The sequence below is a fragment of the Drosophila sulfurigaster genome, chromosome 3 (assembly GCF_023558435.1).
Source record: "Drosophila sulfurigaster albostrigata strain 15112-1811.04 chromosome 3, ASM2355843v2, whole genome shotgun sequence".
NCBI classification, from domain to species: Eukaryota; Metazoa; Arthropoda; class Insecta; order Diptera; family Drosophilidae; genus Drosophila; species Drosophila sulfurigaster.
Window position 1 is genome coordinate 35,824,451 of NC_084883.1, and position 13,930 is coordinate 35,838,380.

General features: G+C 32.6%; 5 protein-coding genes across 5 annotated transcripts in view; 1 reads left to right on the forward strand and 4 right to left on the reverse strand.

Annotated features, from left to right (window-relative positions):
• Positions 1-2,274: 2,274 nt before the first annotated feature.
• Positions 2,275-3,887, reverse strand: LOC133845164 (uncharacterized). The gene is made up of 2 exons (XM_062279534.1): positions 3,467-3,887; positions 2,275-3,401 (listed from the first exon to the last, which is right to left on the reverse strand). Exons 1-2 carry the CDS (start codon positions 3,536-3,538, stop codon positions 2,532-2,534), a joined length of 942 nt encoding a protein of 313 aa, XP_062135518.1. The 5' UTR covers positions 3,539-3,887; the 3' UTR covers positions 2,275-2,531.
• Positions 3,888-5,663: 1,776 nt separating this feature from the next.
• On the reverse strand, positions 5,664-7,027 carry LOC133840049 (kinesin-related protein 4-like). Its single transcript, XM_062271703.1, has 2 exons — positions 6,674-7,027; positions 5,664-6,608 (listed from the first exon to the last, which is right to left on the reverse strand). Exons 1-2 carry the CDS (start codon positions 6,743-6,745, stop codon positions 5,664-5,666), a joined length of 1,017 nt encoding a protein of 338 aa, XP_062127687.1. The 5' UTR covers positions 6,746-7,027.
• Positions 7,028-8,131: 1,104 nt separating this feature from the next.
• On the forward strand, positions 8,132-9,111 carry LOC133844718 (ras guanine nucleotide exchange factor P). Its single transcript, XM_062278821.1, has one exon. It carries the CDS (start codon positions 8,204-8,206, stop codon positions 9,017-9,019), a length of 816 nt encoding a protein of 271 aa, XP_062134805.1. The 5' UTR covers positions 8,132-8,203; the 3' UTR covers positions 9,020-9,111.
• Positions 9,112-10,191: 1,080 nt separating this feature from the next.
• LOC133842607 (uncharacterized) lies at positions 10,192-11,496 on the reverse strand. The gene has a single exon (XM_062275779.1). It carries the CDS (start codon positions 11,431-11,433, stop codon positions 10,522-10,524), a length of 912 nt encoding a protein of 303 aa, XP_062131763.1. The 5' UTR covers positions 11,434-11,496; the 3' UTR covers positions 10,192-10,521.
• Positions 11,497-12,771: 1,275 nt separating this feature from the next.
• LOC133842895 (beta-1-syntrophin) overlaps positions 12,772-13,930 on the reverse strand; it is a 29,385-nt gene continuing 28,226 nt past the window's right edge. The window contains exon 8 of the mRNA XM_062276191.1: positions 12,772-13,875. Coding sequence (XP_062132175.1) covers positions 13,792-13,875 — 84 coding nt within the window. The 3' untranslated portion in view covers positions 12,772-13,791. The remainder of the gene's footprint in view (positions 13,876-13,930) is intronic.

A 13,930-nucleotide genomic window follows, 5' to 3' on the forward strand; every position in this document is an offset into this window, starting at 1 on the left:
ACTAGAAAAAATATCAGTTTTTTATTGAAAATTAATTGGATTTTAATTATTTACTCCTTCAAATTGTATATTAACCTTTCGATCTTCCATTTTGATTATCTGATTTATGAATTAAGAATTGACTTAGGTGTTCTTCTCTTCTGCAAAGTTGATGGAAGACTAATGTCTCAACATGAAGAAAAATTTGCAGTAAATGTATTTCGATAAGATAAAAATGCATTCAAAGATATGAACATTTATAGGCTTGCGATAGTCGTTATCTTCTCAAAGAGTTTAACCAGTGAGTAAATTATTTCTCTGTAATCCCGTTACTCATGATAACTTTGTGCCTACAGAAAATGTATGTAACTGGCAGAATGAGGCATGTCCGATTCCATAGGTATATATATTCTTGATCATCCTCGATAGCCGAGACGATGCTGCCATGTCTGTTTGTCGGTCTGCTTATATCAACACTTAGATCTCAGAGTCTATAAAAGCCAAATTTGCATTAGATATTTGCCATTCAAACTTCCCCCCTGCAAGTTTTTGGTATATACATAGCTAATTATTACTAATTTTATAAATTTCTGATTTCAGATAAAAAAGTAGTATTGATGAAATAATTTTATATGACACGACACGGCTGCATTTCTGTGGTTAAAAATCTTTTTAATTCTATAGTATATTTTGAATATAGTAGTACATTAATATACCAAATACCGACTTTGGTACATTTAATAATATTTTCGGTATATTCATTTGGTATATTCCAAGCATAAAACTGTAATATTTTGCTTATATTGAAATAGGGTAGCGAGTATCTCACAGTCGAGCATACTCGATTGTAAGTTTCTTGTTTATTATTTTTTTGGATGCAATACGAAATATTAACTACAATCCATTATTTTAAATTATACAATATATACATTTATGAACTAAAATTGTATTAATGAACTACTTAGTAATTGGCATATTCTTCAAAGGTCCCCCATTGGTTTTTTTTTTTAATTATTTATTAGTACTTTCGTAATAGTATCTTTGTAAATGAGTTGCGCATGGATACATTCCGAAAATCGTATTTTAAATGTCTTAGTTGCAATGTCACTGTAATTACAAATATTTAAATTTTTAATGCATTTTTGTATTTCGTTTGTACTGCATGCTTTGTAAATATCTGTGCGAAATAGTTCTAGTATTTCTTCTTTTAGTTCATTAAGGTTACTATTTAGTCTAAGAACAGTATCTTCTAATGCTTTTATTTCATGTTTCATTTCGTCAATAATTTTTATATTTTCTTTAATTTCTACATCTTTTGTATTAATTATTGATTTTAGCCGTATAATCTCATTATCTCTTTCAATCATATCCTCATTAGCAGTTGCCTGTTGAGCCAAAAGAAGATTTATTCTTGTTGTCATTGCTAGTTTATTAATATCCCATAGCTTTCGATTATCTTTAGATAGTTTAAGTGATTCCTTTAATGATTCTATTAGTTCATTCTTAGTCTTAATTGTTTCAGTACTCTCTTTTCTATTAAATGTAGTATTAAATACTAAAATTAGTATAATAATAAAAAAATAAAATAAATAAAATAAATTCCTCGAATACCGCTTTCTTTTTGGAATTCTCCAGCAAAAGATTAACAGCCTTAAAGCATGATGATTCACACAAATTTTGACGGATATCGAACTAGAAAAATATCAGTTTTTTAATAAAAAGTAATACGATTTTAATTAATAATTTAAAAAACATAATTTTCTTTATTTATTAACCTTTTGATCTTCCATTTTGATTATCTAATTTATAAATTCAAAATTTACTTGGGTGTTCTTCTTTCCTGCCAAGTTGATAGAAGACTAATGCCTGTCATGCAGAGAAATTTGCACGAAATCAAAGATTTCGATAAGATACGAATGCATTTGAAGATACGAACTTTTTTTTTTATGGGTTTGCGATAGTCGTAATCTTCTAAACGAGTGTAACCATTGAGTAAATTATATCTTACTCATAGGGTAGAAACGTATGATAGATAATGTTGCGCCTACAGAAAATATATGTAAAAGGCAGATGGAGGCATCTCCGGTCCCAAAGTATTTAAGTATGTATATTCTTGATCATCCTCAATAGCCGAGACGATGCTGTCATGTCTGTCTGTCGGTCTATTCGTATGAACACACGACTTCAACTTCCGCCCCGCAAATTACATACATAACTGCAGTCAGTATGAATTACTTATGCAATAATTTAATATGATACAGCTGATGATAAGAGTCTTTATTTCTTCGGTCTTTTTAATATAATAGTATATTATTCTAAATATGATATATATACTAAATATCGACTTTGGTATATTTAAAAGTATTGTCGATATAATATGTTGGTTCTTCCAAGAACAAATTTGTAATATTTCGCTTATATTGAAATTGGGTAATAGGTATCATACAGTCGAGTACACTCGATTGTATCTTTCTTAAATTATTTTATATTTTATTATTTTATTTATATTATTTATTTATATTATTTTATACATACATTTATGTATAACATTTTTATGGGCGAACTACTAAGGAATTTTTATTTTTATTTTCTTCAGGGTTTGCAAATAGTCGGTTTACAGCAAATAACGCTTCTCTAATTGTATTTCTGAGGGCTTTGTGAGAATCCAAAGTACGCGAAAGATTAAATTTAAGTGACTTCATTTCAAGAGCGCTGTAATCACGAAAATCCAATAGACTACGAAAATTCATTTCCACACAAATCAATTTAAGAGTAGTACGTTTGGGCAATTGACATATTTTATTTAGTACTTCTTTACGGGTACTATTTTGTCTAAGAACAGTATCTTCTAATGCTTTTATTTCATTTTTCATTTCGTTAATAATTTTAATATTTTCTTTAATTTCTACTTCATTTGTATCAGTTTTTGATTTTAGCCGTACAATCTCATTATCTTTTTCAATCATATTCTCATTAGCAGTTGCCTGTTGAGCCAAAAGAAGATCAATTCTTGTTGTCATTGCTAATTGATTAATATCCCATAGCTTTCGATTATCTTTAGATAACTCAAGTGATTCTTTAAGTGTTTCTATTAGTTGATCCTTAGCCTTAATTGTTTCAGCATTTATATCGTTGGTTTCTGTAATCGTTCTTTCATTGTTATTAATTTTTGCTTCATCTGATAAATAAATTTTCCTTTTCAAATAGTCTATTAATTTATTCTTCTCCAGAATTTGCTGCTTATAAATTGATAGTTTTACTTCAAGATCTGAGAGTTTATCCTTTATGTCCATTAATTGATTATCTCTCATGTGCACCATATAAAAAAATTCCTCGAATTCTGCTTTCTTATCGGAGTCCTCCAGCAATTGTTTCACCGCCTTAAAGCATGATGAGTCACACAAATTTGAACTATTATCGATCTAGTAAAAATAGCAGTTTATAAGAGTTTATTAAATAGTAATAGGATTTTAATTATTTGCATTACCAAATTGTCCTCGAGGCTTTTCTGAGAAATATCATTTTCTTCCAATTGTATATTAAGTTTCTTATCTTCCATTTCGATTATCTGATTTATAAATTGAGAATTAACTTGCGTGTTTTTCTCTACTGTAAAGTTGATGGAAGACTAATGCCTGTCATGCAGAGAAATTTGCACGAAATTTCGATAAGATAAGAATGCATTCGAAGCTATGAGCTTTTATAGGTTTGCGCTAGTCGTAATCTTTTAAACGAGTTTAAGCAGTAAATTGATAATTTTGTGCCTACAGAAAAAGTATGTAATCTGCAGAATGAGGTATTCCCGATCTTAAAAGTATATATATTCTTGATCATCGCCAATATCCAAGACGATGCTGACATGTCTATCTGTCGGTTGTGCCTTTACATATGAAATTTCTACAATTTTAATTTTAAATTTTTCAAATGTAGTTCATATTTGTGACTTCATAGATTAACGACAGATTCTTCTAATAATTTTATGTTTCATTTCGTCAATAATTTTAATTTTTTCTTTAATTTCTACCTTTTTTGTATCAATTTTTGATTCCAGCAGTACAATCTCATTATCTCTTTCAATCATATTCTTCTTATCAGTTGCTTGTTGAGCCAAAAGAAGATCTATTCTTGTTGTCATTGCTAATTGATTAATATCCCATAGCTTTCGATTATATTTAGATAGCTTAAGTGATTCCTTTAATGATTCTATTAGTTCATCCTTAGTCTTAATTGTTTCAGTACTCTCTTTTCTATTAAATGTAGTATTAAATACTAAAATTAGTATAATAATAAAAAATAAAATAAATTCCTCGAATACCACTTTCTTTTTGGAATTCTCTAGAACTAGAAACTAGCACTAGAAAAATATCAGTTTTTTATTAAAAAATAATATAATTTTAATTAATAATTTAAGAAATATGATTTTCTTTTTTTATTAACCTTTTGATCTTCCATTTTGATTATCTGATTTATAAATTCAAAATTAACTTGGTGTTCTTCTTTTCTGCCAAGTTGATAGAAGACTAATGGCTGTCATGCAGAGAAATTTGCACGAAATCAAAGATTTCGATAAGGTACAAATGCATTTGAAGATACGAAGATTACTCATAGGGTAGAAGCGTATGATAGATAACGTTGTGCCTACAGAAAATATATGTAAAAGGCAGAAGGAGGCATCTCCGGCCCCAAAAGCCTCATTAGCCGAGATGATGCTTTCATATCTGTCTATTGGTCTATTCGTATAAACACATATAACTCAGATTAGACTTGTATTACATATTTGCGACTTCATCTTTTGCCCCGCAAATTTTTGCTACATACGTAACTACAGTCAGTATGAATTCCTGATTGGTTGCTATAAGATAAACGTGTATTACGTATGAAAATCTTTTTAAAATAATAGTATATTATTATAAATATGATATGTTATATATACTAAATATTCCAAGAATAAATTTGAAATATTTCGCTTTTATTGAAATTGGGTAATGGGTATCTCACAGTCGAGTACACTTGTAGCTTTCTTATATTATTTAATTTTAGGCATACATTTATGTACAACATTTTTATGGGCGAACTACTAAGCAATCTTTGTTTTCTTCAAAGTCTTTCGATAGTTTTTTTTTTTAAAGCAATTAACCCTTTCGTGATAGTATCTTTGATGATTAGCTGATAATGCAAATTAAACGAAAGATTACCTTTAAGTGACTTAATTTCAAGGACGCAGTAATCTCGAATATCCAATTTATTGATTAGTCTTTTAAATTCGTTTGTTTTGACCACGACGAACATTGGGCGATTTGGTCTGGCTAGTGGCATTTAATTCAAATTTTGAAATTTTAAAAGCGTTCATATTTTTTCACAAGTCGACAACAGATGCTTTTATTAGATTTATCAAATCGTTTTAAAAGCTCTACGATCAACTGATCATCAGCTGTGAACGGACAAACACAAGCAAAGAGCTCAACGAAATTCTAGGCACAGTGTTAGTAGTAAAAAGGGATCTTTTTTAGTATGGCACTCAGAAGTCATCCCATTTTTTTTCCATCATTCCATCATTTTTTAGATAAAGTTTATATTAGAAATTTGTTAATTGAAGTTTAAAAAAAAAATATTTTATATTTAATAAAAAAAATTTTAAAATTAAAAAATTAATTAATTAATCATCATCATTATTATGTTCTTCATCATAATAAGTCAAATGACCGTGGACGCAAGAACCATAAATCTCTTAAACAAATTTCAGCCTTTTCTAATTCTTTTCTTAGTTCCTTAATGATATTATCTCTTTTAATCATATTCTCATTAGCAGTTTTTATTTCATGTTTCATTTCGTCAATAATTTTTATATTTTCTTTAATTTCTACCTCTTTTGTATCAATTATTGATTTTAGCCCTATAATCTCATTATCTATTTCAATCATATTCTCATTAGCAGTTTTTATTCCATGTTTCATTTCGTCAATAATTTTTATATTTTCTTTAATTTCTACCTCTTTTGTATCAATTATTGATTTTAGCCGTATAATCTCATTATCTCTTTCAATCATATTCTCATTAGCAGTTTTTATTTCATGTTTCATTTCGTCAATAATTTTTATATTTTCTTTAATTTCTACTTCATTTGTATCAGTTTTTGATTTTAGCCGTACAATCTCATTATCTTTTTCAATCATATTCTCATTAGCAGTTGCCTGTTGAGCCAAAAGAAGATCTATTCTTGTTGTCATTGCTAATTGATTACTATCCCATAGCTTTCGATTATCTTTAGATAACTTAAGTGATTCTTTAAGTGATTCTATTAGTTCATCCTTAGCCTTAATTGTTTCAGCATTTATCTTGTTCGTTTCTGTAATCGTTCTTTCATTGTTATTAATTTTTGCTTCATCTGATAAATAAATTTTCCTTTTCAAAATGTCTATTAATTTATTCTTCTCCAGAATTTGCTGCTTATAAATTGATAGTTTTACTTCAAGATCTGAGAGTTTATCCTTTATGTCCATTAATTGATTATCTCTCATATGCACTATATAAATAAAATCCTCGAATTCTTCTTTCTTATCGGAGTTTTCCATCAATTGTTTCACAGCCTTAAAGCATGATGAGTCACACAAATTTGAACTATTATCGATCTAGTACAAATAGCAGTTTATAAAAGTTTATTAAATAGTAATAGGATTTTAATTGTTTGCATTACCAAATTGTCCTCGAGGCTTTTCTGAGAAATATCATTTTCTTCCAATTGTATATTAAGTTTCTTATCTTCCATTTTTATTATCTGATTTATAAATTGAGAATTAACTTCCGTGTTCTTCTCTACTCTAAAGTTGATGGAAGACTAATGTCTGAACATGCAGAGAAATTTGCACGAAATGTATTTCGATAAGATAAGATTACATTTGAAGATACGATAATCTAGAAAACAAGTTTAATCACTGAGTAACTTATTACTTTTTTTGTTTACTAGTTTGTTATCAATTATTACATTTTTATAGGCCAAAAACAGCCGGCCAATTTGGTGAATGGTTCTTAGGTTTGTTTAATTGTTTTATTGAGGTTTAATTTCTCTAGCTTTACGTTTATAACATATTATTATATTTTCACTTAGTCCTTTAATATTCATATTTTGAATACTCTATTGTTCTGATTGAAATGTATAATTGTTTTTCATTCGTATGTTTCCTACATTTTATGGAAATTAGAATATTATTTTAGTAGCAAATATATAAATATTCAATATTAAATTATTTATTATATACAAATATGCGATCTTTATGGTGTGCCAACTGAGGACGTGCCATGACGTGGCTAGTTAGTCATAGTTGCCCTTGACGATTACCTCCCTTCCCAGTCGTTGATCGCATAAATATCGATTATAAGTGTTTAATAAAAATTCTAACAGTCAAAAAAGAAATAAATAAATACCTATACATAAATGTATAAATATGTAAATAAAACGAATCGAGACTTGACATAATGCAATTGACAACAAATTTTCGCTTTCAATTGATGTGGCCAAGTTGTCAATGGTGTTGTGAGTCTATTTTAACTTTCTTATCACGTAGGAAACGCATTTTTATTTCCATAGAACATGGCGACGATTCGGACGTGGTGGACGTGGATAAGCTGGCAAACACCAGAAGTGAACAAAAATTAATGTCAAATATGCACTTGAGAATGTTAGACAACAAAATACCCTGTACGCAGTGATCACAACTCTTAAAATATAATATTCAATTAATAATATGTATAATATATTGTACATATTTTGAATATCTGCAATTTAAATGCAATTGTTTCAATAATAAAATTGAAAGTACTTCATATGGATTTTAATTTCTTTTTCTTTTTTCTTTATTATTTATTGCTTTACAATTTTAATAAATTTAACAATTTATTAAATTGTAATACCCTCTTTTAGCTGCATTGAAGAGCATTACGTATAAATTTATAAAATAAATCATTAAATGTGATAACCGTGCGCCTAATGATGTCTCATTTATGCACTCTCACATACATACACAAAACCGATTCAGTATATAGACACATGTACATATATTTCTCGATATGACTTCTCCAACTGGATTGGGACGACTCTCGCTTTCATTGGCTGAGACCTTAGACGGACCGAGAACATTGTATAAAAAGAGCAGACGCATCCGGGCCGCAAATCAGTTGAGACACTTATATCGGGTGAATTAGATAGCAGACGTTATATGTATATAGAATGCAGTGGATATTCGCTCTCGTTCTATGCTTTTGGGCATCTGGAATCGCCGAGACACGTCAGATACGAATCAATCGTTATGCGGCCAGCGTTCAGGAGGATGACGTACAGCAGGCAGATGTTAAAGAGCTGAAGCCGACGCCGTATCCGGCTGCTGGCTATCGACCAGAGGGACGCGCCTTCTGGCTGCCGGGTGAGGTAGACGCGACCAGTGAAGGTTCAGGAGCTGGTGGCGATGAAGCGACGACAACAACAACTGAATTGCCTTTGGATGAAGCCACAACAAGCACAACAGAGTCACTTGACTGGAGCACAACCACCGTGCTGACAACCACAGTGGATAATCTGGAAGTTGCCACAGCAGCAACAACAACAGCAGCTCCGTCGCAGGTTGAGTTGCGCTCTGGACGCGCCTATGCTAAGGCACCGTATCCAGCAGCTGGCTATCGACCAAGTCGCGCATTTCTGCTGCCCACAGAGCAACAACAACAACAGCAGCAGCAGCAGCAACAGCAACAAGTTGATGCAGCTCCAGCTGCATCTGAGGATAATGCCAATCATCCAGTTTGCGGTGTCAGCACGAATCCATTGATGCCTACACCGGAGCCGGGCTCCAAGGACGAACCCGATGCTGAGAGTGTCGTTATCACCGGCAATCTGGGACCAGCTGTCCTCGTTGCCAGTGCCCCAATCCCAGTGCCAGCACCAGCATCAGCTAATGGCATTCCGGTGGCGATTCCGCTACGCTCTCAGCCTCTAATGCAGGCGCCACGTCGTGGATTCGTCTACACAACGCATGTGGAGCAGCGTTGGTAGAGCAATAAGTCAATCCTATTATACTGTTAACTTTTGAGTAATTGTAATTCCCCTATTAATTCCTATATTAAAGTCGTTTGTTTTCCTTGTTATCGAACTATTTCAGAATAATGCAAACATCATTTAGAAATTGGTTCAGAAATATATGTAATATATTGAAATTTCGCTGCCAAGCCTTGTTGATTATCTTAGATTTAAAAGGATAGTGTCTCCAGCGAATGTTTGCAACAGACAAAGAATGTATCTTCGAAAGTTTCGAAGTTCGAAACCATAAAGAAATTTTATTCTTTATCAGCGACAACAGCTGGGACAAAATAGCTTTGGTATATTTTGCATTCGATGGTATATTTTGAATGAAGAGTATATTAATATACACAATATAGCTTTTGATATATTTTCACATTTTTTAAGTTTATTCATTTACTATATTAAAATAAAACAAAAGTGGTATCAAATAGCGTGCTGTTTTGCTTCTATTTAAAATGGGTAATGGATATCTTGTATTGGTAGGGAACTCAGCTTAAAGTTGCCCCTAACCAATGTTGGAAGCCTAACTTTAAAATCTTATACCTTACTTAATTAATTAATTTATTTATTTACATGTTAATTATTATACAAAATAATATAATAACTAAAAGAAGGGAGTGCTAGCAACTAAGGCCATCGACTCTACTTAATTAATAGAATCATTCATTTCTTTAAGCTTATTTGAAAAAACTCTACAATATATAATATTTTTTGTATTTCCGGTTCAGATTGGTTACTGTAAACATTGCTCTTTTTAATTGAATTTTGAATTTCAAATTTTTCATTCAGCTTTATGTTTTATAATGGTATTCATTTTCTTTATTACGTAAATTTATTGCAAATTTAATAACTTCCATTTGTTCATTTGTATTAGTGTTCTAGTTTTTTCTTGATTCTTTTTACTTTTGCGCTTAATCTGAAAAGCTACGTTTATTGTCAATGATTCAACTAACATAAAAAATTTTGTTTTGCCCACAATGTCTCTTCGATTACTTGTTGGCTGATAAGATAACTGCAAATGCGATTTGCACAATTCAAAATATATATAATATATATGTAATTAAATTAAAACAGATAAAAGGTTCGTAGGAGAAAAAACTGTATTTTAAAAGTATTTTAAAGTATCAAAAGTATGTTAATTAAATAAACATTTTGACAACTACAAAATAATAATTGAACCTGTATTACTTGAATATTTGCTGAATGTGTAATCACCTAAAATAAAAGGGGCGATAAGCCTATCAAGAGATAGCTTATCAAATTTGTCACTTCACCTTCAGTATAAGCGTTTACTTAATAATCAAATACAATTTTCTCAGAGTAGTAAATATTTTTTTTTAATAAATTTTCGATTATTAATTGCCTAAAACTAATTCTGTTAAATGTATTTCGTTGTGTAAAACATAAAAACAAACATTAACTTTGCGGTCACAGCGATGGATGTGGCCATTTTGCTTAGCTGCGTGGAGAGAGAATCAGCGGAAATTGTGCACATAATTGACAATGAGGGGGTCATCGAAGCGGGTGGGTACGATTTCCACAGAATGCACCACAGGCTGCAAGTGAGCATCGCTGTCAATGTGCGTGAAGCTGCCCAGCTGCAGTTCATCATGTGTGACCGACGAGACGGAGACGGATGCCAGGTCCGGGCTTGTGTCGAGCAGCACGTACTCGGCCTCAGGTTCAACGAGGGCCAACTCAATGGCCACATTGTTGTTGCCAGCTGGCTGCGGCTGTTCGGCAATCGAAATTGTGGCATTGTCTGTGGCAACGGCAACAGCGACGTTCGGCTCAGACGAGTCCTTCGAGGATATTGTCGCATCAATGGCAAACAGTTTGGTTGTTGTTGCAGTTGTTGCTTTGCGGTCAATTGTTGCTGCTGTAGTGACTGCTGCTGTCGCCTCTGTTGTTGTCTCTGTGTGCTCCGTGGTGCTGGTGTTATCCAATTGCTCCTCCTGCTGCTGTGGCGTTGTGGTCGGCACGTTGGCCTCCGAACTGCCAGCAGCTGCGGTCTCGCTTTCATCCGGCTCCTCGAACTGCTGTTCCACCTCAGCGGGCCGCTTGGCGGGCGTGCTCAGCAGCAACAGTTTGGCTGACTTCTGCGGCTGCCTGTCCAGCCTCACATTCAGATCACCTTCCACTGTACCTGGCGCTGGATCTACACTAGCCTCAAGTTCTATTTGCACAGTCGCATCCTTGTCGCGACTCACTGCAAACTGTGGTGTGCTGCTCTCCACCGTCGCCATTGTCGTCGTCTCCTCGGCAGCGTTCAATGTGTTTGCTGTTGTCGTCTCCACTGGCTCTGCTGGGCGTATGACAGCCGAGTGTGTGCTCGCCAGGACGATGACGAGCATCAGTGTCACATGAATGCCAAATCGTTGCCACATCTTCTAGGTTTCGGTCTAGTTCTGTTTATTTGCTATTTGAATGTGCTACTAAGCGCTGACATTTGCCAACATCGCATATTTATACGAATTCCCAGTCAATCCCCGAAAAACTCACTCAGTATCCAGCTGAAGCAGCAACTAAAGCAGCTGTCATAATTTTAGCCCTGAAGGTGACCAAATTGACGCGCAACTTCCGCATGCCGACCCCCAAAAAGCCGGAAATGTAATTCTCTCTCTCTCTATCTGCTTCGGTGTGTGTGTGTGCGTGGGTGTGGTTGTGTGGGTGGCCAGTGTCTCAGTCGTGGTCATCGTGTCAACGTCGAGGCCAAAAGGCGGACATCGTTCGTTACACCTTAAACCTGCCCGTTGACCGCAATGATGGTCACCGAGTCAGCCCCAAAATCGCTTTACATTCCATACCTCCCCCACCCACCTACCTACCTCTTCACTCTGTCTCGTCGCAAGCAAACACTGTCTGCTGTAGTTGCTGTTGTTGCTGATGAGCAAAGTTTTTGCGGCTGACCAGTGTCAGTTGTGTTCGTTGTCGTTGTCGGCGTTGGCCATGTTCGACATGCTGGTCACGTTCACTCGGTGACTTTGTTTTCGTCTTAAATGCGAATTGAGAAAATTGAAATAAATAGCCACATGTTCTCGTACTCTCTGAAGGTACACACACATACACAAATATATATATATATATCTATGGTCATTCCTTGTGCTATATACATATATATATTGTAAAGTCATGTCAATAACTAAACATCTCACAATCCTTTGCATCTGTTTAAGCCATTCAACATCAAAGTTGCATGGCAAACTAAGCCAGTTCCTGTTAAGCTAACTGTCTTCCTGAATATTCTAGATGGGATGGCAACGTAAAAATGAATTTTAAGCTAAAGCCTACAGTGCTCTATATAATTTCCAATGATGTTTGTCACATTTATAATATCAGAAAGTTTTAAATTAAATTTGAATGATTATATAAGAATCTTATTGGCCATTTTCCATAAATAGAAATAGTTAAAATGATTTTACATGCAATTTTACTACTTGATGTCTTTTATTTATCAAATGAAACCTAGTAATATTTTCTATTAATATAAAAAAGAAAACGCTGCTAAGAATAACGTTTCAATTCATGATTATAAATCTAATTTTTCCCAATTAACATTCCCATTGAAAAACACACGTTTTATGTTTTATTTATATTATTATATATAAGTTTATTATCGAAGATTCAACACTACTTACGTTAAAAATATTATACGTCTTAAGTTTATGATTTTATGTTGATTTTCTTGGTTGATTTTTTGTTTTTCGTTTTCGTTTGAATTTATGTTTTGGTTTTAATTTTGTTTTTTGTTTTGCACGAAATTTCTAATTTCATAAAATGAATATTTCATGTTTGTTATGTACGTTAGTTTTGTTTGTATAATAATTGCATATGATCGATCGATGTTGTACAAATAGAATGTTGTGGGGAAGTTGCGAAATGGCAAGAAAATACATAGATGCGTATCTTTTGTTATTTGTCTTATTCTTGGATTTTTGCTAGGTATTATTTTGTATATACTTGGTATGGCATGATGGATTTGATTTTGATATTCGATATATGTACGTATGTATTTATATGTATATATGTATATGGGTAGAGGGGCCTAATACATCGAGAGATATGTGTGCTTCGTTTAGATACAAGATACAATTAGTTAAGTACAATTACGATAATTATTGTTCAACGTGTATTCAATGTAGATATCAGATTTGGATTTAGATGTAAATTTTAGTTATTTTGTAGATATTCGATTTCGATATAAATTTTAATTTTAGATCATATTAGATGGTATTCTTTTTGCTCTAATTCTTTTTCGTCTGCACGTATAAAATGAATTTACTTCTACTTACAATATAAAAATTGTTTTGGTTTGTGCTTTTCTGTTGTTATTTCAATATTATTTTGTTTTAGTTATTTTCTTCCTCATGCTCGCACTCAAAAAGATTCTACTTTTGTTTCTTTTTGCTAAACTTACAAATAGCCCATAGCCAAGGGGAAGCACGTAATGCTCACTCGGCATTTGCCAGATCCTAACGATATGGTAGCTCAAAAATGTGATGTTGAAATCACTTACAAACATAACTGATATACAACTAATTTACAAAACAATTAAATAAATGTGCTGATTAATATCATCAATTAAATAATTAAACACAAAATAAAGTGAAAATATTACAAAAAAAACAAAAACACTTTAAAAATAATCATAATATAATCAAAACAAAGTTGCTAATACATAATTGTTCAAGTTCTGTGGCTGTTCTGAGAGATTTTACACCCAGCTAATCAGCTTCTGCCTCAGTCTAGGCAATGTTGTGCACCTTGGCCGAGAGGCAATTGTGAACCACAAACACAACTGGCTTTGGACAGCACTCCATGTCTAGTTCCTGCAATAAAAGAAGGTTGAATTCAGGTATCGATGCAGTAGATGTATGCTGTTTG